The 19,066-nt window shown below is 35.6% G+C and overlaps 1 protein-coding gene across 1 annotated transcript in view; it reads right to left on the bottom strand.

The window, feature by feature from the left end:
• LOC150107231 (transmembrane protein 145-like) overlaps positions 1-16,537 on the bottom strand; it is an 84,796-nt gene extending 68,259 nt beyond the window's left edge. Inside the window, exon 1 of the mRNA XM_090391726.1 lies at positions 16,274-16,537. Within this exon, the coding sequence (XP_090247852.1) occupies positions 16,274-16,537 (264 nt within the window). The remainder of the gene's footprint in view (positions 1-16,273) is intronic.
• Between the last annotated feature and the right edge of the window lie 2,529 nt (positions 16,538-19,066).

Below are 19,066 nucleotides of genomic sequence, written 5' to 3' on the forward strand. Positions count from 1 at the left end.
GACTAATCACGCTATTAACATCATGAGTGAGATTGATGGTTAAGCAGTAAAAGATTAAAAGAAAAAAAAAAGAAAGAAAAGATTAGAAGATGAAATAGAATATAAAAGAATAAGAGTCATAGCTAAAAGAGAAGTCGGGAAGAGACATAGAGAATCATGGAACGAATTTATTTCTAATTTAGAACATGATTTATATAAAATAAGACCCAATGTATATAATATTTTGAAACACCTAAATGCAGATACTAAAGAAAACATAAAATTAAACACCGAATTGAAATGAGAAGAATTTCTAAATTTCTACACAGAATTGTGGACAGATAAATATTAAAAAAAAGACAACTGGTAAACATTTAATGAAAATCAAAAATGAAATAACTAAAGAAGAATTAGAAATCAGCCTGAAAGAAACAAGAGACGGAAAATCACATGGAGAAGATAAGCTAGGTTCCGAATTATATAAATATCCAGGAACAAGATTCAAAAGAAAGACTCCTATTATTTTAAAATAAAATTTATGTAAGTGGTAACCCCCCAGTAGAATGGAAAAAAAAACAATTGTGATTTCTATCTTTAAAAAAGTTAATAGAGATGACCCTAAAAACTAGAGGCATAAGTGTACTAAATTCCTGTTACAAAATATATAGCAGAATATTAAATAATAAACTAATGAAATATTCCGAAAACTTTATTTTAGAAGTACAGAATGGATTTAGAAAAGGACGATCATGCATAGACCAAGCTTTTTGCCTAAAATTAATAATAGAGAAAAGAAGAGAATACAATTTAGAAGCACATATTGCATCTATTGACTTTGAAAAAGCATTTGACAAAGTTAAAAGAAACATATTATTTAACATATTAAAAGCAAAACAAATACCAAATAATATCCTAAAGCTATCACAAGTATATATGAAAATAATCAAATACAAATAAGATTAAATCACGAGCTATCATATACGAGAGAGATAAACCAAGGGGTCCGACAGGAATGTCCCCTCTCAGCAACTCTTTTTAATATTTACCTAAATGAAATAATAATAAAATGGAATAAAAATTTCCATCAAGGTATTAAACTTTCTCCTACTGTGAACTTAAACACTCTCCTTTTTGCTGACGACCAAATAATAATTACAAATTCTGAAGATAACTTACAGAAAGCTATTTTAGATCTAAATGAGATAGTCAAGATTATGGTATGATAATATTAACATAAAAATAAAAAACTATGTCCTTTAAAGGACAAGATCCAATAAGAACTAAAATAGTAATAGATAACAAGATCTTAGAACAGGTTAATTCATTTAGCTACCTAGGATGTATGATCATATATATGAAAATGAAAAAGATATAAACGTAAAAATTGCAAAATATTTAAAAATAACAGGTGTAATTAACTCTATATTTAAACCAAACCTAGATCAAAAACAAACCAGACTAAAAGTATACAATACATTAGCCCTACCAGTCTTATTGTATGGAAGTGAAATCTGAAGAATAAAACAAAAAGACAAACAAAAATTAACAACAGCAGAAATGAAGTTTATGAGAAAAACTGCAAAGTATACTCTATTTCATCACAAAAGAAACGAAGAAATCATGAAAGAATTAAACCAAGAATCAGTAATAGAAAAAATTAAAAAATATAAACATAAATAAATGGAACACGTTCAAAGGATCTGTCACCTAATTCCTTGATATGCATGATGATGATGATGATGATGATGACGATGTGAGATTGATCCAGACACCATCATAGAATCGCTCGACAAATGGCTGGCACTCAACGTTTTTAAAAAGCTTCTTAAAAAGTTTGAGCTCGAGTGGTCCGGACTCCTCAATTTATACTTTATGTCCGGATATGATGATGAGGGTGAAGACACTGCCCAAATGGAGGAGAAACTAGATTTGGTGGTCACCTCCCCCTGACAGCAGAGAGACCCACGCGCGTAAAATGCGCAAAACGCCAGATTCGGAGTTAACCAAAGACTTCGGAATGGAAGACGACAGTCCCATCTAAGATTCCTCTGCCTCCACTAAAGAGAAGGTGTCCTCGATCATTCTACATGAGAAACAAAGATGGACATCCTTAAGGTCCACCATGACTAAACTTCAAAATGCAATACACTTCAGCAAAAAATGTGGACGAAAGCGTTAAGATACACCCCTCCACAGTTATGGATTACAGAAAATTTACGAAAGCATTAGACTCCAGTGGTACGCAATACCACACCTTCTCCTGTGGAAGAGGGAGAAGGTGTGGTATTGCGTGTATTCTTCGGCTAGGAGAAGAATCTGAAAATAGTCCTCCGAGGTGTTACAGAGGATATAACTACAGATGAAATAACTACTGATCTCTGCTACCTGGATCTGACACCTATCAAGGTCAGCCGAATGATTAGAGCTGATAAGAGCCCGATGCCACTAGTCCTACTGGAGATCCATAATGCTTATAAAATCATTTATGAATTAACATCAGTCTGTGGACTTGAAGTTATCCCAGAACCTCTGAGAAAAATGGCCTCAACTGGGCAATGCTACAGATGCCAGAGGCTTGGTCACGCTCAGAAGTTATGTAGAGCGGAGTACAAATGCCTAAAATGCGGTAAGAGCCATCCCACTAACACCTGCATCAAGACAAAAACCATCCTGGCTCGGTACGCTAACTGCAGAGGCCCTCACCCTGCCAACTTTAGAGGATGCACTCATCACTCAAAGAATAGACGTGCTGAGCCAGTTGGAAACAATCTACCCCTTTATCTAGAATGAGATCTCCAGAAACTTCTAGTCCACAGCCTTCCATTATTCAGTATAGAGGTTCAGATGCTCATCTATCACAATCTGCGACTTCCAAGATAATAAATCCTCATCAACAGTCAAAGACGTATGCTGACGTGGCCCGATCATAGAAGACAACACAGGAGCAGAATCAGCCAGCAGCACATTCAAATTTAACATCTACAATCACTGCTTCTCTAGTAAATAAGTTACAAGATTTCAGCAAATCCAACACTTCATTGACTTCAACTAAAGATTCCTACACAAAACTGAAACCATCCTCACTACACTCATCGATGAAGAGAACTAAATTCTCTCCAGAGTCTCTGCAGATCATCGCGAGAATGCAAAAGCTACACATTTATCATAAAAACGTCTTTACATACTTCAAGGAACTGGTTCAGCAAGCTGTAAACGGACCTATTCAAACAAAAGACCAATAGCTATATTAATTTTCCAGTAATGATGCATAATCTCCATGCCCTTTCAGAACCAGCAACAGCTTATAAATTTCTTTCCCCACTTATCCCTATCAGATAGCCGGGAATATAAAAAGTATTACCTTCACCGTTGGAATCAGTAACGTTATGAGAGATTACATCATTCATCTGGAAAGAACTGTATGATTTCCAGGCAGCACTGTGGATGACCGCGCGGTTAGCCTAGTCGCTTTGCGCTTCGCAACCATATGCCTGGGGAAGGAGTGTCCCAGGTTCGATTCCCGTTGTAGACGTGAGGAATTTGAGGATCTTCCTCAGGCATAGCCAAGTTAGCCGGTCTTGGGCGCGGTCAGTAGGGTTTTTTCCGCCAGTTTATCTGGCGTTTTTCATCCCGCAAGCAGGCAAACCGGCCCAGTGAACATACGCCTCTACAGTCAAAAATATATCCCCCCTCCCAGCGGTAGACCAGGCTACGGGTTGGTTGGGAGTAGTACTAACAAGAAGTCGCATCTAAAAGTAACAACCCTGCATAGGAAGCGGGAATAACGCGTAGAAGAAGAAGACTGTGGATGTCTTCATTAGGGCTTTTTTGAGTGAGGGTGAGTTATCCAATACCACCAAGATGGTGTTGAGAAATTTCCTTCGACTTCGCGCATTGCAAATCAGTTAGAAAATGTGCAATTAACAGACACAATACACTCACCTCATAGTCTTCGTTGTTTTAGCATAATCTAAAACATATTAATTAAATAATGTTTTTTCAAACTGCTGGTCTAATACGTTACAAGGTCGTGAAATCAGTTTGTCTTTAAAATATTTTAAAATGAGATATAATAGAATACGTTTGCGCTGGACGGTGTCACATTCCGCATATTATGTTCCCACTTGAATTCCATTCAAGAGGGAACATAATATGCCGTCGCTTGACTGTATATCATGTTCATTTCACGTTGAGGGAGCGCATCTTTACGAAGGTTTAAATATATACGACACACATACACACACACACACACATATATATATGTAATGTATGTATTCAAGATACCAAGTAATTTTATATGAACTTGGTTTTTAATCCAATTTCCCAAGTAAGCAAACAGACAAGAAAGTCAAGTTTGCGCCTGCAAGTAGTGCAAGTCTAAGGCAACTGATCCCTAAGGTAGTACCAGTCGAGGCAACTAGGGATCAGTTGTCTTAGACTTGCACTACTTGCAGGCACAAACTTGACATTCTTGTCTGTTTGCTTACACTGACAAGACCTCAACACAGGTCGAAACCGGAATCCATTGCCTTTAATGTTTAGCATCATACATCTCCGCAAGGGGATGTGCTTTACATTAGGGGAAAAATACTAAGAAAAGTGATCAGAGCTTGATCCACCTTTACCATGAGTTGCCTCGACTGGCAGTACCTTAGGGATCAGTTGCCTTAGACTGGCACTACTATAAGGATCAAATCTTCCCAAATTGCCTTAGACTTGCACTACTTGCAGGCGAAAACTTGACTTTCTTGTCTGTTTGCTTACTTGGGAAATTGGAATAAAAACCAAGTTCATATAAAATTACTTGGTATCTTGAATACATAATATAATATACACCCAAGTTAAAAAACTTTCTACATATATATATATATATATATATATATAATATTCATCAAAGCTTGATTTGCTTCCTCAGTCTTAAGAAAACGCTGGTTATATTCCACTAATTCGGGCCCAACCCAAGGGCCTATGAGTTGTGGAGATACTTTCTGAAAATGAAAGCTGTGCCGAACAAAGCGATCTTTTGCAGCAGCCCAATTTTTAATCCATCTAACTCTTCTAGATGTTTTTTCAATGTTTTAGAGATGGCGCCTAAAGCACCTATTATTATGGGAACAACTTTCGTTTTCTTTTGCCAGATTCGTTCAACTTCGATTTGCAAATCGCGATACTTTGTAATTTTTTCATTTTCTTTGTCGTCAATCCGACTATCTCCTGGTACTGATATTTCGATAAACGTAACACCCTTGTTTTCACTTTTTTCAACCACTGTGATATCAGGTGTGTTACATTCCAAGCTTTTGTCAGTCTGGATTTTGAAATCCCAGAGTATTTTAGCTTTTTAATTCTCAACCACTTTCTGGTGAACTGTATGCTTCCAATAGTCTTTAGATACTTCAAACCCATACTTTTTACATAAATGCCAGTGGATTATCTTAGCTACGTTATCATGCCTTTTACGGTACTCAATTTGTGCGATTTTGCTGCATCCACTTATAATGTGGTCTACCGTTTCTTCCTTTTGTTTGCGCAATCTACATTTATCTTCTTGAATTTTTTGTATTTTTTCGTTCATAACGTTGGTTTTAATGGCCTGTTCTTGCGCTGGAAAAATTACCGATTCTGTTTCTTTCTTTAGTGCTCCATTTCTCAACTATTGCCAGGTCAAGTTGCTGTCAGCGCTGTCCTCTATGCTGTGAAGGTATTTTCCATGCAATGCCTTATTTTTCCATCTTTCGGTTCTCACTTTTACTTGGTTGGTTTTGTATTCCAATTTTGTCTCCATGGGTTTAAATAAACCCTCTTTCCTTACCTAAATTAGAAATTTTTCCGTTGTTTGCTGCAGATAATCATTTAAATTTCGTTTTTCTTCTTCAATAACTTGCTTTACTTGTAATAATCCTCTACCTCCTTTTTTGCATGATAGATTGAGCCTATCAATGTCACTGCGAGGATTGAGGGCATGGTGCAATCTCATTAATTTTCGAGTTTTTCGATCTAAATCTTCCATCTCTAGCTGGGTCCATTCAACAATGCCTGCTGAATATCTCAGAACAGGTATGGCCCTGGTATTAATTGCTTTTATCAAATTTCCAGCATTAAGCATTGATTTTAGGAGTTTTCTTAATCGTCTTATGTATTCTGCTCTAGTTCTTTCTTTGATCTTTTTGTGCAGAATTTGTGATGCTTCTAAAATTCCCAAATATTTGTAGCTGTCTTCGAATTTTATTGCTTTGATTATTTTATCATTGAGCAGCTTGATTTCGTTCATATCTTCAAGGTTTCCTCTTGTTATTCCAGCAATTGCACATTTGTCTAAGCCAAAATCCATTGATATATCTTGACTGAATATGTGCACAGTGTTTAGAAACGATCCGAGTTCATTCTCTGATTTTGTACAACTTCAGATCGTCCATGTATAAAAGGTGAGATATCTTTGCAGTTTGATAACCATGAGCAGTTTTATTTAAAATTCTAGTTAAGGGGATCAATGACAATATAAACAATAGAGGAGATAATGAGTCTCCTTGAAAGATGCCCCTTTTTATGTTTACCTCTCCAATTTCTTCTCTATTTATAACCAACGTTGTTTTTTCAGTTTTTCATGCTGGATTACAAAACCTTTTGCACGTTTTCGCTAATATCAAATATTCTGTGCATTTTAAAATCCAATTATGAGGCACCGAATCAAACGCTTTTTTATAATCTATCAAATTTTAAGAATTTTTAAGGATTTTAAGAATCATTTTATCAATCAGCAATTGGTCTTTTGTGCCTCTTGAATTTTTGCTGTTACCTTTTGGTTCAATTGGGAGAAGAGAATTTGCTTTAAGATAGCTGTATACTTGATCAGCTAGTATGCCTGTGAGTAGCTTAAAAGTTGTTGGCATGCAGGTTATTGGTCGGAAGTTTTCTGGTTTTTTTGGACCTTTTTCTTTATCCTTTATGATCAAAAACGTTTTCCCTGCTGTGAGCCACTCTTCTTTGCATTTTCCTTCTAAAACATCATAAAATTGATTAGCAAGTCTTTCATGTAAGCCTGTTAGATATTTCAACCAGTAGCCATGTAATTCATCCTTCCCGGGTGTTGACCAATTTTTTATTTTTTTTGCTTGCTTTTGAACCATTTCAGTTGTTATTTTCAGTTGGTCCATTTTTCGTTCTTGAGATTTGTTCGTAATTTGTTCAATCCATTTTGCCTTGTTATTGTGCCTCTTAGGGTCGTCCCATAGGTTTTTCCAAAACTTTAGTGTATTTTCTTTGTCTCTGGTATTTATATTTATATTTTCTTTAAAGTTATCATTCCTGCAGCAATAAATTTTTTTGTAAAACTGGTGCTGATTTGCGCGAAACATCGAATTTTGCTTGTACTGTTCAATGCGTGCACTGTATCTTCTTATTTTAGCTGCAACTGCAACTATTTTTTGCTTCACTTCCTCTAATACTTCAACAATAGGTCGTGTTCCAGTATTATATCTCTTTATGAGGTTATTTCGGATTTTTGTGTTTTTCAGCTTCTTTTCCTTAAGGTTTTTCAAATTGCTCACGTCTGCTCTGAGTTTACGAATTTTATTCTCCAGTCGATGCTTCCATTTTGGTGCCTGAGCCTTACTGCTTTTGGGTTCACTAATCTTATATCCTAATTCAGATGTTATGACCTAAGCTATTGAGTACATAAGTTGATTTGTTTGCCCAATAGTTCCAGTAGGAATATCCCTTGCAGCTTTATTGGCCTCTTGTAGGAGTTCCTTCAGTTTTTGTTGAGGTACTTGTCTCAATACTGGAAGCCTAACTCGTTCCTGGTTGCTGTTCATTTGCTCGATAATTTTTTGTGTGAGTTTTTGTTCCTTATCTGATAGCTTCCTTTCAACTATTTGTATATTTTCAAAATTTTCAGCATTCTGCACGTTGGAATCTGGTTTTGCTCCATTCATATTCTTGGTCACTTCAGGGTCAGTACGGTCTCCTTTTACAGCTTGAGGTTTCAGTGCTTCCAGCTCAAGTTCACTAAATACCTTGCGTTTGATAATGAAGCTGCATTGCTGCATCAGATTTTCGAATAAAATTTCAGAATTTGGGTGCCGTTCAAGCCAAAGTTGGAACATTCGTTTCTGAAATCCCCTAACTGATGGGTTTGAACTGTAGAAGCACTGCATGACTTGTCTATTTTCAGCTATGCTCCACTTTTTACTAGTAAATACTTTCGAGTTCTGTGGATCTTGCTCCTGTAGCCCTTTTATCACTGGCTGTACAGGGAGCCTAACATCCAGTGCGGTCCTTGGTAACCCGCGGGACGACCGATGCGGTATAGTCTTCTGATTTGTCTTCACCATTTTTAACTGGGGGTGGGCAGGTGCATGAGATAATAAAATAGATAAATAGGACGGAATCACCCCTAGCCCTCGAATACTCTAATAGAATTGGGGGGAAGGAGCAAGGTGAAAAGAAATACAGAGGGAAAGAAGAGTAGGGACCAGTCTACAGATAATATAACAGGTATATATTACATGAAGTAAGGCGTGGTCCAGCTTCAGGTGCCTCGGGTTCGCCATGCTCGTACTCACTAGAGTGAGCCCTTGAGGTATATATATATATATATATATATATATATATATATATATATATATATATATACCTCAAGGGCTCAACCAAGTTTTATATATATATATATATACCTCAAGGGCTCATTCTCAAGGGCTCAACCAAGTTATATATATATATATATATATATATATAACTTGGTTATTTTACTCCTAATCCCAAGTAAGCAAACAGTTAAATTTGCACCTGAACGTAGTTCAAGTCTAAAGGTGGTGCAACACCAGGGAAACTCATTGTAAAGGTGGGTAAATCTCTGATCACTATTCGTAGTATTTTCCATAATGTAAAGCACATCTCACTAAGAGATGTATACTGCAATACATTACTGGTGGGGTCACTACCCAGACCGGTTTCAACCTTTTTTGAGGTGTCCTCAGTGAGTAGCTAGACCCTAAATACCAAGGTTTTAGTAATACAGAGTCTTATCAACTTTACCTATACAAGTTGCTACAAGGTGTTTTCATTTTGAATAGAATCTATGGAGGAGATTTTTCTATTCAAAATAAAGTATTTAGGGTCTAGCTACTCACTGAGGAGACCTCAAAAAAGGTTGATACCGGTTTGGGTAGTGACCCCGCCCATAATGTATAGCAATATACGTCTCTTAGTGAGATGTGCTTTACATTATGGAAAATACTACGAATAGTGATCAGAGCTTTACCCGCCTTTACAATGAGTTGCCCTGTATATATATATATATATACAGGGTGTTCGGGATAAATTTGACAGTTTCGTAAGGAAAAAGAAAATCTTCTTTGTATCTATTAAATTTAATGAATTGACAAAAAAACATTACAGGCAGAGTTAATTACAATACTATCAACAAGATTTACTCAAAATAACCACCATTAGCATCGATCACAGCTTCAATTCTGCTTCGGAACCTCGAACAAGCTGATGCTACAGTCTCCCTGGGAAGGGCCGCAAAAACTGTTTTAATTTTATCCATTAACTGGGCTTTTGTATTACTGGAAGTGCGATTGGTGTCTTTTTCAACTGCGCCCCATACAAAATAATCCATGGGGTTAAGGTCTGGGGAGTTTGGAGGCCAAACATTTGGACTGGTGAAGTCGTAGAAATTTTCAGACAACCATTTTTGACTTTTCCCAGAGGTGTGGCAAGGGGCCGAATCCTGCTGCCATACATACGGCCTACCATTGGCTACCCTTGCTATCCAGGGCTTGACTACAGTTAGCAACTCCACGAACAAAGCCCGAATTCCAATGCCAGGGTTCTTCAACACCTGTTCCTGCAGATTTGCGAGGAATTCTGCTGTACGAACGCAATCAGATCGTCTGCTAGGGATCTTTCTTCTTGCTACATCCTCGTAGTCACCATTGCAAGTCTCTAGTTCATGCCTGATTGTTTTTACTGTATTCAGGGAGCATTGGGCAGCAGTCGTAATATCCTTATTTTGATGGCGGGCACGAATCATCATGATACAAGTTATTCTCTTCCATGATTCAGGTGGGTTCCAGCTATCCATCCTTTCTGACATCTTGTATATGAATGAAGAAGGGTCCAAACTTTTAAATGAAGAGAAGTGTGTGTTAATACATGTAACTTACGGAAAAATATAATTAATTATAAATATGTCAAATTTATCCCGAACACCCTGTATATAGATCAGCACAATTTTTATTGTGGATTATGGCCAGAAAAATTCGAAAAACACTGATCTAAGTCATTCTAAATTAAGTCTTTTGTGAGGACTACTAATCTCATATTTTGACTTTTGGTTTGATTTGAGTTACGTCAATTTAGTTAGTGCTTTGAGGAAATAAGTGTTTTGTGTCTGTTAAATGCTCGCTTTCTTCAGTTGATTTACATGCTCTTCTACGTTCGTATGAGATCAAATAACATCGTTACTGAAAAACCCATTTTTTAAAAGAGCATCATAATCCTTTTGGAAGTATATGGCAAAGGAATATAAATCCGGGATATAAATGTATTGCATATTAAGCTACTTGTAGAGAAGATAAAAATATCTTAAATCCTCTATAAAACTTCAAAATAGTTATAGAACTCTTCTTATTAATTTGGGTGGAGTTAGTCGTTGTATGTTTTAAGTTTCCTCAACGTTTTAAGTTTATCTTTTAAGTTTTATTTTATGTTTGTGTTTTACGTGTATATTTTTAAGTTTTCCACAATGGCCACCTCATTAAAATTTTGTATGCGTGTGTGTGTGTGTGTGTGTGTGTCGACATGACGAATACTATATTAAGGGATTAAATTAAAAAAGAAACAAAAAAAAACAACAAATATATATTTATGTAAACAAAAAAAACTAGTATTAACAATGATCAACAAAGTCAATGATCAAATTATTTTTCAATGAATCGATGGGAGCAATAAAAAGAAATGTGAGTTATTAACAGTGCTATCGAATAAGGAGGATGATGACCCTGACCTGAAACACTGTTTCACGATTGCAACACGCAAACCTCTCTCCTCGTTCGTAGACGTCTAAAGACAGCTAATTAAAATGTTCACTTTTTCTATTTTTAGTATTTCCTTGAAAATACCAGAAATTTTTATTCGAGCATTTGATAGTTTTATTTATTGTTTTTAATTATGATAATTTAAAGAACTATGCATATTTTTCAAACGTTTATTTTCTATTCTCTCTTCTACTATGAATTTAAAATAACACGACCACTTAATTTCATTCCTTCTTGAGCTTTCAAGATGCCAAAGTGCAAAATCTTTGCACTTTGGTATCTATAAATCGTTGTTGATTAACAATGATTTCTAGATGCATTTATAAATCATTGTTGAATAACAATATTAATGAATAGCAATTTGTACCTTTCAGTAATTGACTCGGTATGCCAAATGGAATTCAGACCCATAACAGTTGAGTTGATACGAGCTTCTTGTAGGTATAATGGAATCATTGTATTTGTGATATACCATAATCTTACATAAACTAGATTGAAATGTAACCCTTCAGATATAATTGTAGCTAATCAGAAATGACAACTAAACGATGAATAGTTGGTTTCGGCATAGTCATCAGTTGATAGATGGTACATCTGTGGAGTAACGTGTAATCATGCACACTATTCAGGTCCAACAACAGTCTCTGAGGGTATCCGGAGAGTTCATCGAAAAGGCAATTCATCGAAAGACAATTCACTGAAAAGGAAATTCATCGAATGAACAATTCATCGAACGACAATTCGTCGCAAATACAATTCATCGAAAAAACAGTTCACCGAAAATTTAAAATTTTCGAAAATGTTATGAGAAAATTGATCCATTTAGAACAAAACCTGAAACGTGAATAAGGAGAGTACAGTGCTACTTTCATAGGGAAAAAGTATGGAATAATATGGTTCTTATAATTATTCTTGTCCGATAACTGTTTCATGTCTGTTCATGGGACTGATTTGCCTGTTTCCGGAAGAAAAGCCCAGCCGTATCTATATTGTCCCTGCTAACTTACCTTTAGCAGAACAGGACTGATAAAAATTATGCGTAAATGGGATCCAACCACCCAGGTCTTTCTAACTAAACGGCTTCGTTTTTACTGACTGAACTATGCGGGCTTCATTATTATTATTGTTGCTAGTAGTAATATGCGACTTAAATACAGCAATTATTATGGGATGAATTTTACTCAGATTCGCTATTTAAAACTTTTACAAGAAAATGTCAAACCGTTCCAGTTTTCAGTTCAGCTATATTCGGGGTGACAAAGAAATAATGTGTCCAAATTATGTACTGTATTACAAAAACTCTCTGACTTAAATGACTTAGTAGAAGTTGTTGGTACAAGAAGCTGTCTGCATGGTTCAGTTTTTGTTCTAAATGGATTACTTTTCCCATAACATTATCGAAAATTTAAAATTTTCGGTGAATTGTTTTTCGATGAATTGCATTTTCGACGAATTGTCTTTTGATGAATTGTTCATTCGATGAATTGCCTTTTCGATGAATTGTCTTTCGATGAATTCGCTTTTCGATGAATTTTCCTGTAACCGTCTCTGAGTTGACTGGACGTTCGGGACATGTTACTTAATGGAGTGTTATCCCAAATATGAAATTCAGAGAAGAAGAGAGCATGGAGAGCTTGCCTCATGTTTAGACAGAGACAATTGGTTAATATCCAGCATTCTGCCAACCATGAGATTTTAGATTATTTCCTGCTTCGCATGCCGTAATAATTCTGCAGAAGTGATCTATTCATGTAACAGCAGGATAATGTTTTAAACTGGGTAATGACGCATGGGACGAGGATTGGTTAAAATTATAGAAGACGCAATTATAACTTAAGGCCTGCATATGATGCTGATAAATGGTTTAGTTCTCTGATCTGTTCATTTCGATAGAGTAAGAACTTAAATATTTTGGAAGGGAATCTTGCGATTTGAGTAACAGTGTGGACAAGAGAGATTCAGTTGAAAAGCCACTTTATAGACGGAATTCGAACTTAGGCCTTTGCTAAGGACATCGATAGCAAAGGCCTGTGAATAGCTGGTCTGATAACAAAAATGTCATAGATCAATAAACAACATTTTAACCACTGAAATAAGGTATAACTAATAGAGAATGTTAATTAGTCATTATTAGTTAACACCCTAGAACGAAGAAATTAAAACCGACCAATTCACAACACCTATAGTCTAATGGCTCGTTCAGAATTTTTGTTTTATGGGAGATATGAACTCGCAGCCGTGAAAACAATCAATGTTATAACGTGTGTTTACTGACCGAGCCAGAGTTCATTTGTAGCACAAGAAGAACTACGTTACAAATTAGATCGGTTTCGGCTTCAAACACTTTGAAGAGTTAATAAGGATACAAATGGTGTTTTAGTAATTAAAATTAAGCGAAATTAAAAGGAATGAATGGGTGAAAATCCCCTAATCGAGAAATTCTTTCGATAGCATTTTAAGGTTTTCAAACAATTTTCCTTTTCATTTGGCTCCTTTAAGCAAAATAGTATTTGATTTTACAATGTTATGTATTTAAAGCATTCTCTGATGATTGCGGAATGTATCTGTGGCTTTTCAAACTAAATTAGTAGAATGGTGATCCGAGTAGTTTGCAGAACTACAGCAGGTCTATTGGTATTGAAGAAGAGTTCAACATTTATAGGGCGCGTAATTGTTCCAGTCCATTTCGCCTTCTTAATTAGGGTTCCCCGCTTTTAATGGTATTACTATCCAATAGCCGCATTGATCGTCACTAGAAGGAATATGGATTAAATCTGCACATGGAACTAAAATAATTTTGCTACGATTGAGTATTCAGCGATTCAAGAGAGTGTCTGATTTATTTTTTATAGTAAATTCATCCAAAAATAGTCAAAACACTGTAAACAAGTATCTTAATTGGTCAAAGGCAAGAACGTTAAGGTGGAAATCGTGCTCTGTATCCCAATATATTTTCACTTCAGGTATGAACAAAGCAAAGGTTTTGGCCTACATTTACATTTTCCAGTTGTTTTATAATAACTTTGCAAACTTTACTAGTTCACTTTTAACATAGCTCACCTCAGTAATTTTAATAACATTACAGGGTTCTTAGTATTCGCACAGAAAGGCATTCTAGATTATAACGCTTTCTCCATCTAAAGGAATTTAATTTCTTATTGATTAACAGAGTTATTCTAAGTGCACATTTCTACTTTTTCCAGAAAATAACATTTATTTTTAGTAATTGTCACGTGTAATTTTTTTGTAGAAATATTTTTCATAGTGATTTAACATTTTCTAGACTGCCTTCCAGATGACACTACCTTGGTCAATATAAATTAACTTCGATCCTAAATCTAGAGGCAGGTGGAGTAGATTCCACTAGTTCGTTGACCGTTATTTCAAAGCTGTAGCTCTTGTAACTAAGAGTGTATTTGTTCTTTTCAATCTACGTTCCCTCAGAGAGAGACAAAGGGGGTTTCAATTAACAGCACGAGAGTCTTCAAGTACCTCTTACAGCTCCAGCAGTCTCAAGAGATGTTAAAACTTGCTTTAGGACAGGAAACAACAAGCATAGCTGAAACACAATTTTTTTCGAGTTCAGAAGTGGAGTGACATGAGAATTAATACCACTCCACTGTAAATGTGGATGACCAGTGAAGAGCAATGAAATATCGAAAGGTTGTCATGAAATAAACATTACATGAATAGAACGACACTTTTCTACGAAAGTGGGTTGATTAACTGGGGATCTTATTCGAACTTGCAGCAGATTTTTGATGCAACACAAAGATTATCCCACTCATTATGCTTAGTATGTTAAGATTTTAATGAAATCCTTATTTTTTTTAAAAAAAGGACGCTATGTCTATCAATTCAACGTTGCAATGGAAATATTTAAGGATTGGAGACAGAGCAAAATAGCAGGTAAGTGTATCATTTCTGTCTTTGAGGGAAAAAATCAATCGGAAATGGTTTCATCACAGCTTGTATTAGTCAAACAAGGAGAAGAAAGAGACAGAGTTAGAGGTTGTTTCATATACATTCTGCGCAACACACACCACCTAACCTGTATTTTATCGCCGCCTGAAGTAATGAGGGTAATTTATGAATACCTTTTATTTGAATACATTAAAATAATAAAAATACATTCTAATAAAAGTTGTTAATAAGTATGTAAACAGCGAATAAGTAATAAATATCCGATACTGCAACAATGAATGTTAATAGAAGGTAGACAAAAATGAAAGAATGAAAAACATTCCTTTCTAAGCGTAATAATTGAAAAACAAGAATCTTTTTCTCGTTTGCTTTTGTAAGAGAACTGAAATGTAGCGTTATCTAATACGAAAATATAAATTAGGTGACGGATAACTTTTAATACTAAACTTTTGAAGAATAAAATAATATTTAGCTTTCATATCATAAATACTTCAATCCATTTCATTCTTATTTCGGTACATTTTTGAAACTCAGAAATGGAATAATGAAAGACAGAGAGGTATCTTTATATTTATACATAAAATAAAAACCTCTAAATTCATACAATGAAAATTAAGAAAAGGAATTCATAAAAATGGTGATTTTCAGAGCGTAAACATCTCTCCATAGAGATGTTTGCGCTCTGACATGCCTTGATGAAGATCATTGGAGAAAATATCGTTATCTACAATACTTCATTAAAGATACAGGGATTATAATTATTCAGTTTTAGAATGACGATTAAAGAGGAATTAATAAAATAATAAGAAAAATATTTGATAGCAAATTTGATGTCTCGCTCTCTCTCAATATATATATATATATATATATATATATATATATAATTTTTGTGTTACATCTCCCTTCGTATTAACTTGAATTTATTGTAAGCATGTGTGTAATTTTCCATTCTGATCTATTTTTATTTAGTCTATGAAAATAAATGTCAAATGTCTCGAAAAGGCTTCTATATTTTGCACTTGCCAAAATACCTAAGCCTCAGACTAATACCCGAAGGTACTCTGACGTGCTTTTCCGGTAGCGACTTGGAAATGCATGTTTAGTATTTAAACTGTGCTCTGTACTATGAAGCGTAATTTCATATTACTGTAAATATTATTTATCAAGTAAAACACACAGTTAGAGGGTCACTAATACTAAGAAGGTGAAAATGATTCGCTGATTTCTTGTATGGCGAAGTGTGATCTAGAACATAATTAAGTAGTAGCGACTGGGGAGGCATACAATAAGCCAACACTTCCACAAAAACAATGAGAAGAAACACTTACCTCACTAGTGTCTAACTCTCCCTGTATCACTTTACATTCTGCATGGCCCACCACATACCACATTAAACTCATCGCACTGCCCAAGAGAATAGGTAGCATACACCTGGCTTCCATGTTTCCATGTGTCATTTGCTTTCCTCGTGTTGCTCCACGGTTGCTATGGTAAAGCACGCGAGAGCCCGCACTTTCCTCTACGTCACGAAGTATGGGTAGCGCTCTCCTAGCGTCACGTGGTCGACAATGAATGGCAATAGGATAAAGCATAAGGGAAGTAACAGAGACAGAGATCGATCCGTGTCAGCTGAAAGCTTTTTCGAAAACAAACCAATTAATGTGAAGCGAATAGACAAAATTAATTTCAGTTAAATATGAAACAATAAGGATGTACAAATGGAAAGGACCTTCGACGGACGCTATGTTTTTTTAATAATAATTGCACGCTAGCGACTTTTATCAATTCAGGACGAGGAAAACTACTAATTAATACTACTCAAGGAAGAAGTTAACTAAAATATTTTGTGATGCTTCAATCACCGATTATCTTGCATGTATCCTCATAAAAGCTGGCTGAAGGAGATTAAAAGCATTCTGCTTAGTACAACACTTCATTCTTTCTACGACTATATTAAAAAGTAGACCATCTAACGGTATAATTTTACCAGAAAAACGTTGGTCTAATATGTGCTCAAAAGATTTCCACAAAATTACTTTCTTGAGTAGAACATTTATGACCTTATCGTGAATCATGTGATTTTCTTCATCTAAAGAACTTATCCGGTATCATAATTCAGAACAAGGTTTGCCATAATAATATTTTTTTCTTTCTGTAAAGAATCGACCATAGTATTGGAGCATTTGCTGCTTTATCCAAAGAATGTCGGAGTTCGTTGTTTAATTATAACAAACGAATTGCAAAACAGTATAAGAATTTTGTAGAGTGTGAATATTGCTTTTATTTTAGGAATTAAAGCTATCTTTATTTTCAGTTCTAGTTTCTCCTGTGTGAAAGTTATCACTTTCACACACGAGAGGCAACAAGGCCTATTGAAAATAAATGCTGCTGTGTACACGAACTGAATGGATATATTAATAAATGAATTTTATGACTACTTCACTTTCATTTGAAAAACCAAACATGTTTATCAAATTAAGAAAGTAATAAGGATCCGCTCTAGATAGCCCCCCCCCCCCCCAACAAGAATGGATATATTTGCACAACGGAGAGGCACGATCCTTCACGTTCTATAAGTTTCACGAATAGGCTATTAATTGAGCTCAAATATTTGGTTTAGGGCAATGTGCAACTTTATCAACTTGATAAATTCTCAAACTGTCAGGACACTAATATTTCATTTTTAATTAGTTTAAATAAGTGGGTGATATGGATCACTTCCAGTAATCTAAGCAAAGCAAGTAGCTTAAAAATTGAAGATGCAATTTCTTTTTCATTGGCGTCAGCATCAAAAGGAGAATGTTGGCTTCCTCCTGAACCCCCCCCCCCCCTCAGTAATTTTACTTTGCCTCAAAGATTTGCCTTCTATGAATACTAAACGACCCCATCAAACCTTTTTCATTTTATGAGATCAGATACATGTCACGCAAGCTATGAAGGAGGATCATATGAGTGTAGTTTGTAGCAGAACTGTAGTAGGTGTCACTTGACATGCGACAAGAAACAATTACGCTTAGAAGAATACAAGAGGAGTTAGGCGTCGCATTGGCTGTTATCTAATCCACTGTAACATATCAAATCTAGCGGAACCATAGCAGTTCACTCCTCACAAATGCCCTCTTACGTGATCATATTTGATCCCCGTTTCTTACGTGTAATACAGATCACAAATCCTACGTTAGTAGGTCCAACACACACACACACAAACAGTGTAATCGGCCAGGAAGTCAGTGTCTCTGTTACTCGAGGGTAGAGCAGCAAAGCTGTTCATTCCGTAGGCCAATTGCTACATGGGTGCTGAATCCGATGATTATGCATGAAGAATTTCCTTGCAAACTAGCGAATAATTCTGATGCTGCTTACTTTACTAGACCGTGTCTGGGAGTCCATGCGTAGCGGTATGCAGGAGACAAATGAAGTCAGCGCCAAGAGACTGGGCGGGGAATCCCCTCCCCCTTCCTGCACCTGTTTTGTAATTAATTTTCTGATATTACCGTCCATGAATGAAAGATGGGATTAAAACTGCAGTTACATCGCGAATCGAAATTTCTGTCATAATAAAATAACAAAATTCATATTTTTTTTTCATATACACTTGACTAACATTCGTGGAATTAACGCAAGAAACATAAACGATGTGTACATCCATTTATCACCGGAACCTTAACTAGCAATTCACTGTCCATATTGATTATTCAAAGTTCACTTTACATGACTTCGTTTTTTACACGATTTCTTCTGTATAAAGGATGTGTATGGAGAGCATCGGATAATACGAAAAGTGGAGTCCCTCTCCAGCCGTTCTCTTTTAGCGTGACATTTCAGTGATAACAAAAGGAGCGTAACCTCTACGATTTCTACTCTGCAGTCAACTCTTTTCGCTATTCTTATCCAAACGAATGTTCCAAGAGAATAACTGAGATAACGCTTGTTGGCAAGCATTTAAACCAAAAAAAAATTGAAATGGTTCAACTGAAAACACCTCTAGCATAGAACTGAACCCACACTCTAGACAAGAACTTTTTAAGAACTCTGAAAGGTTGGAAGAGTGCCTTTCCAAGCTTGCAGCTCTTTTCCTCTCGCTGTAAAATAATCCAAAAATTGGGAAAATAGAGATTTGG

Source organism: Typopeltis vanoorti, chromosome 4 (genome assembly GCF_054136105.1).
Source record: "Typopeltis vanoorti isolate ZY-2024b chromosome 4, IOZ_Tvanoo_1.0, whole genome shotgun sequence".
Lineage (NCBI taxonomy): Eukaryota > Metazoa > Arthropoda > Arachnida > Uropygi > Thelyphonidae > Typopeltis > Typopeltis vanoorti.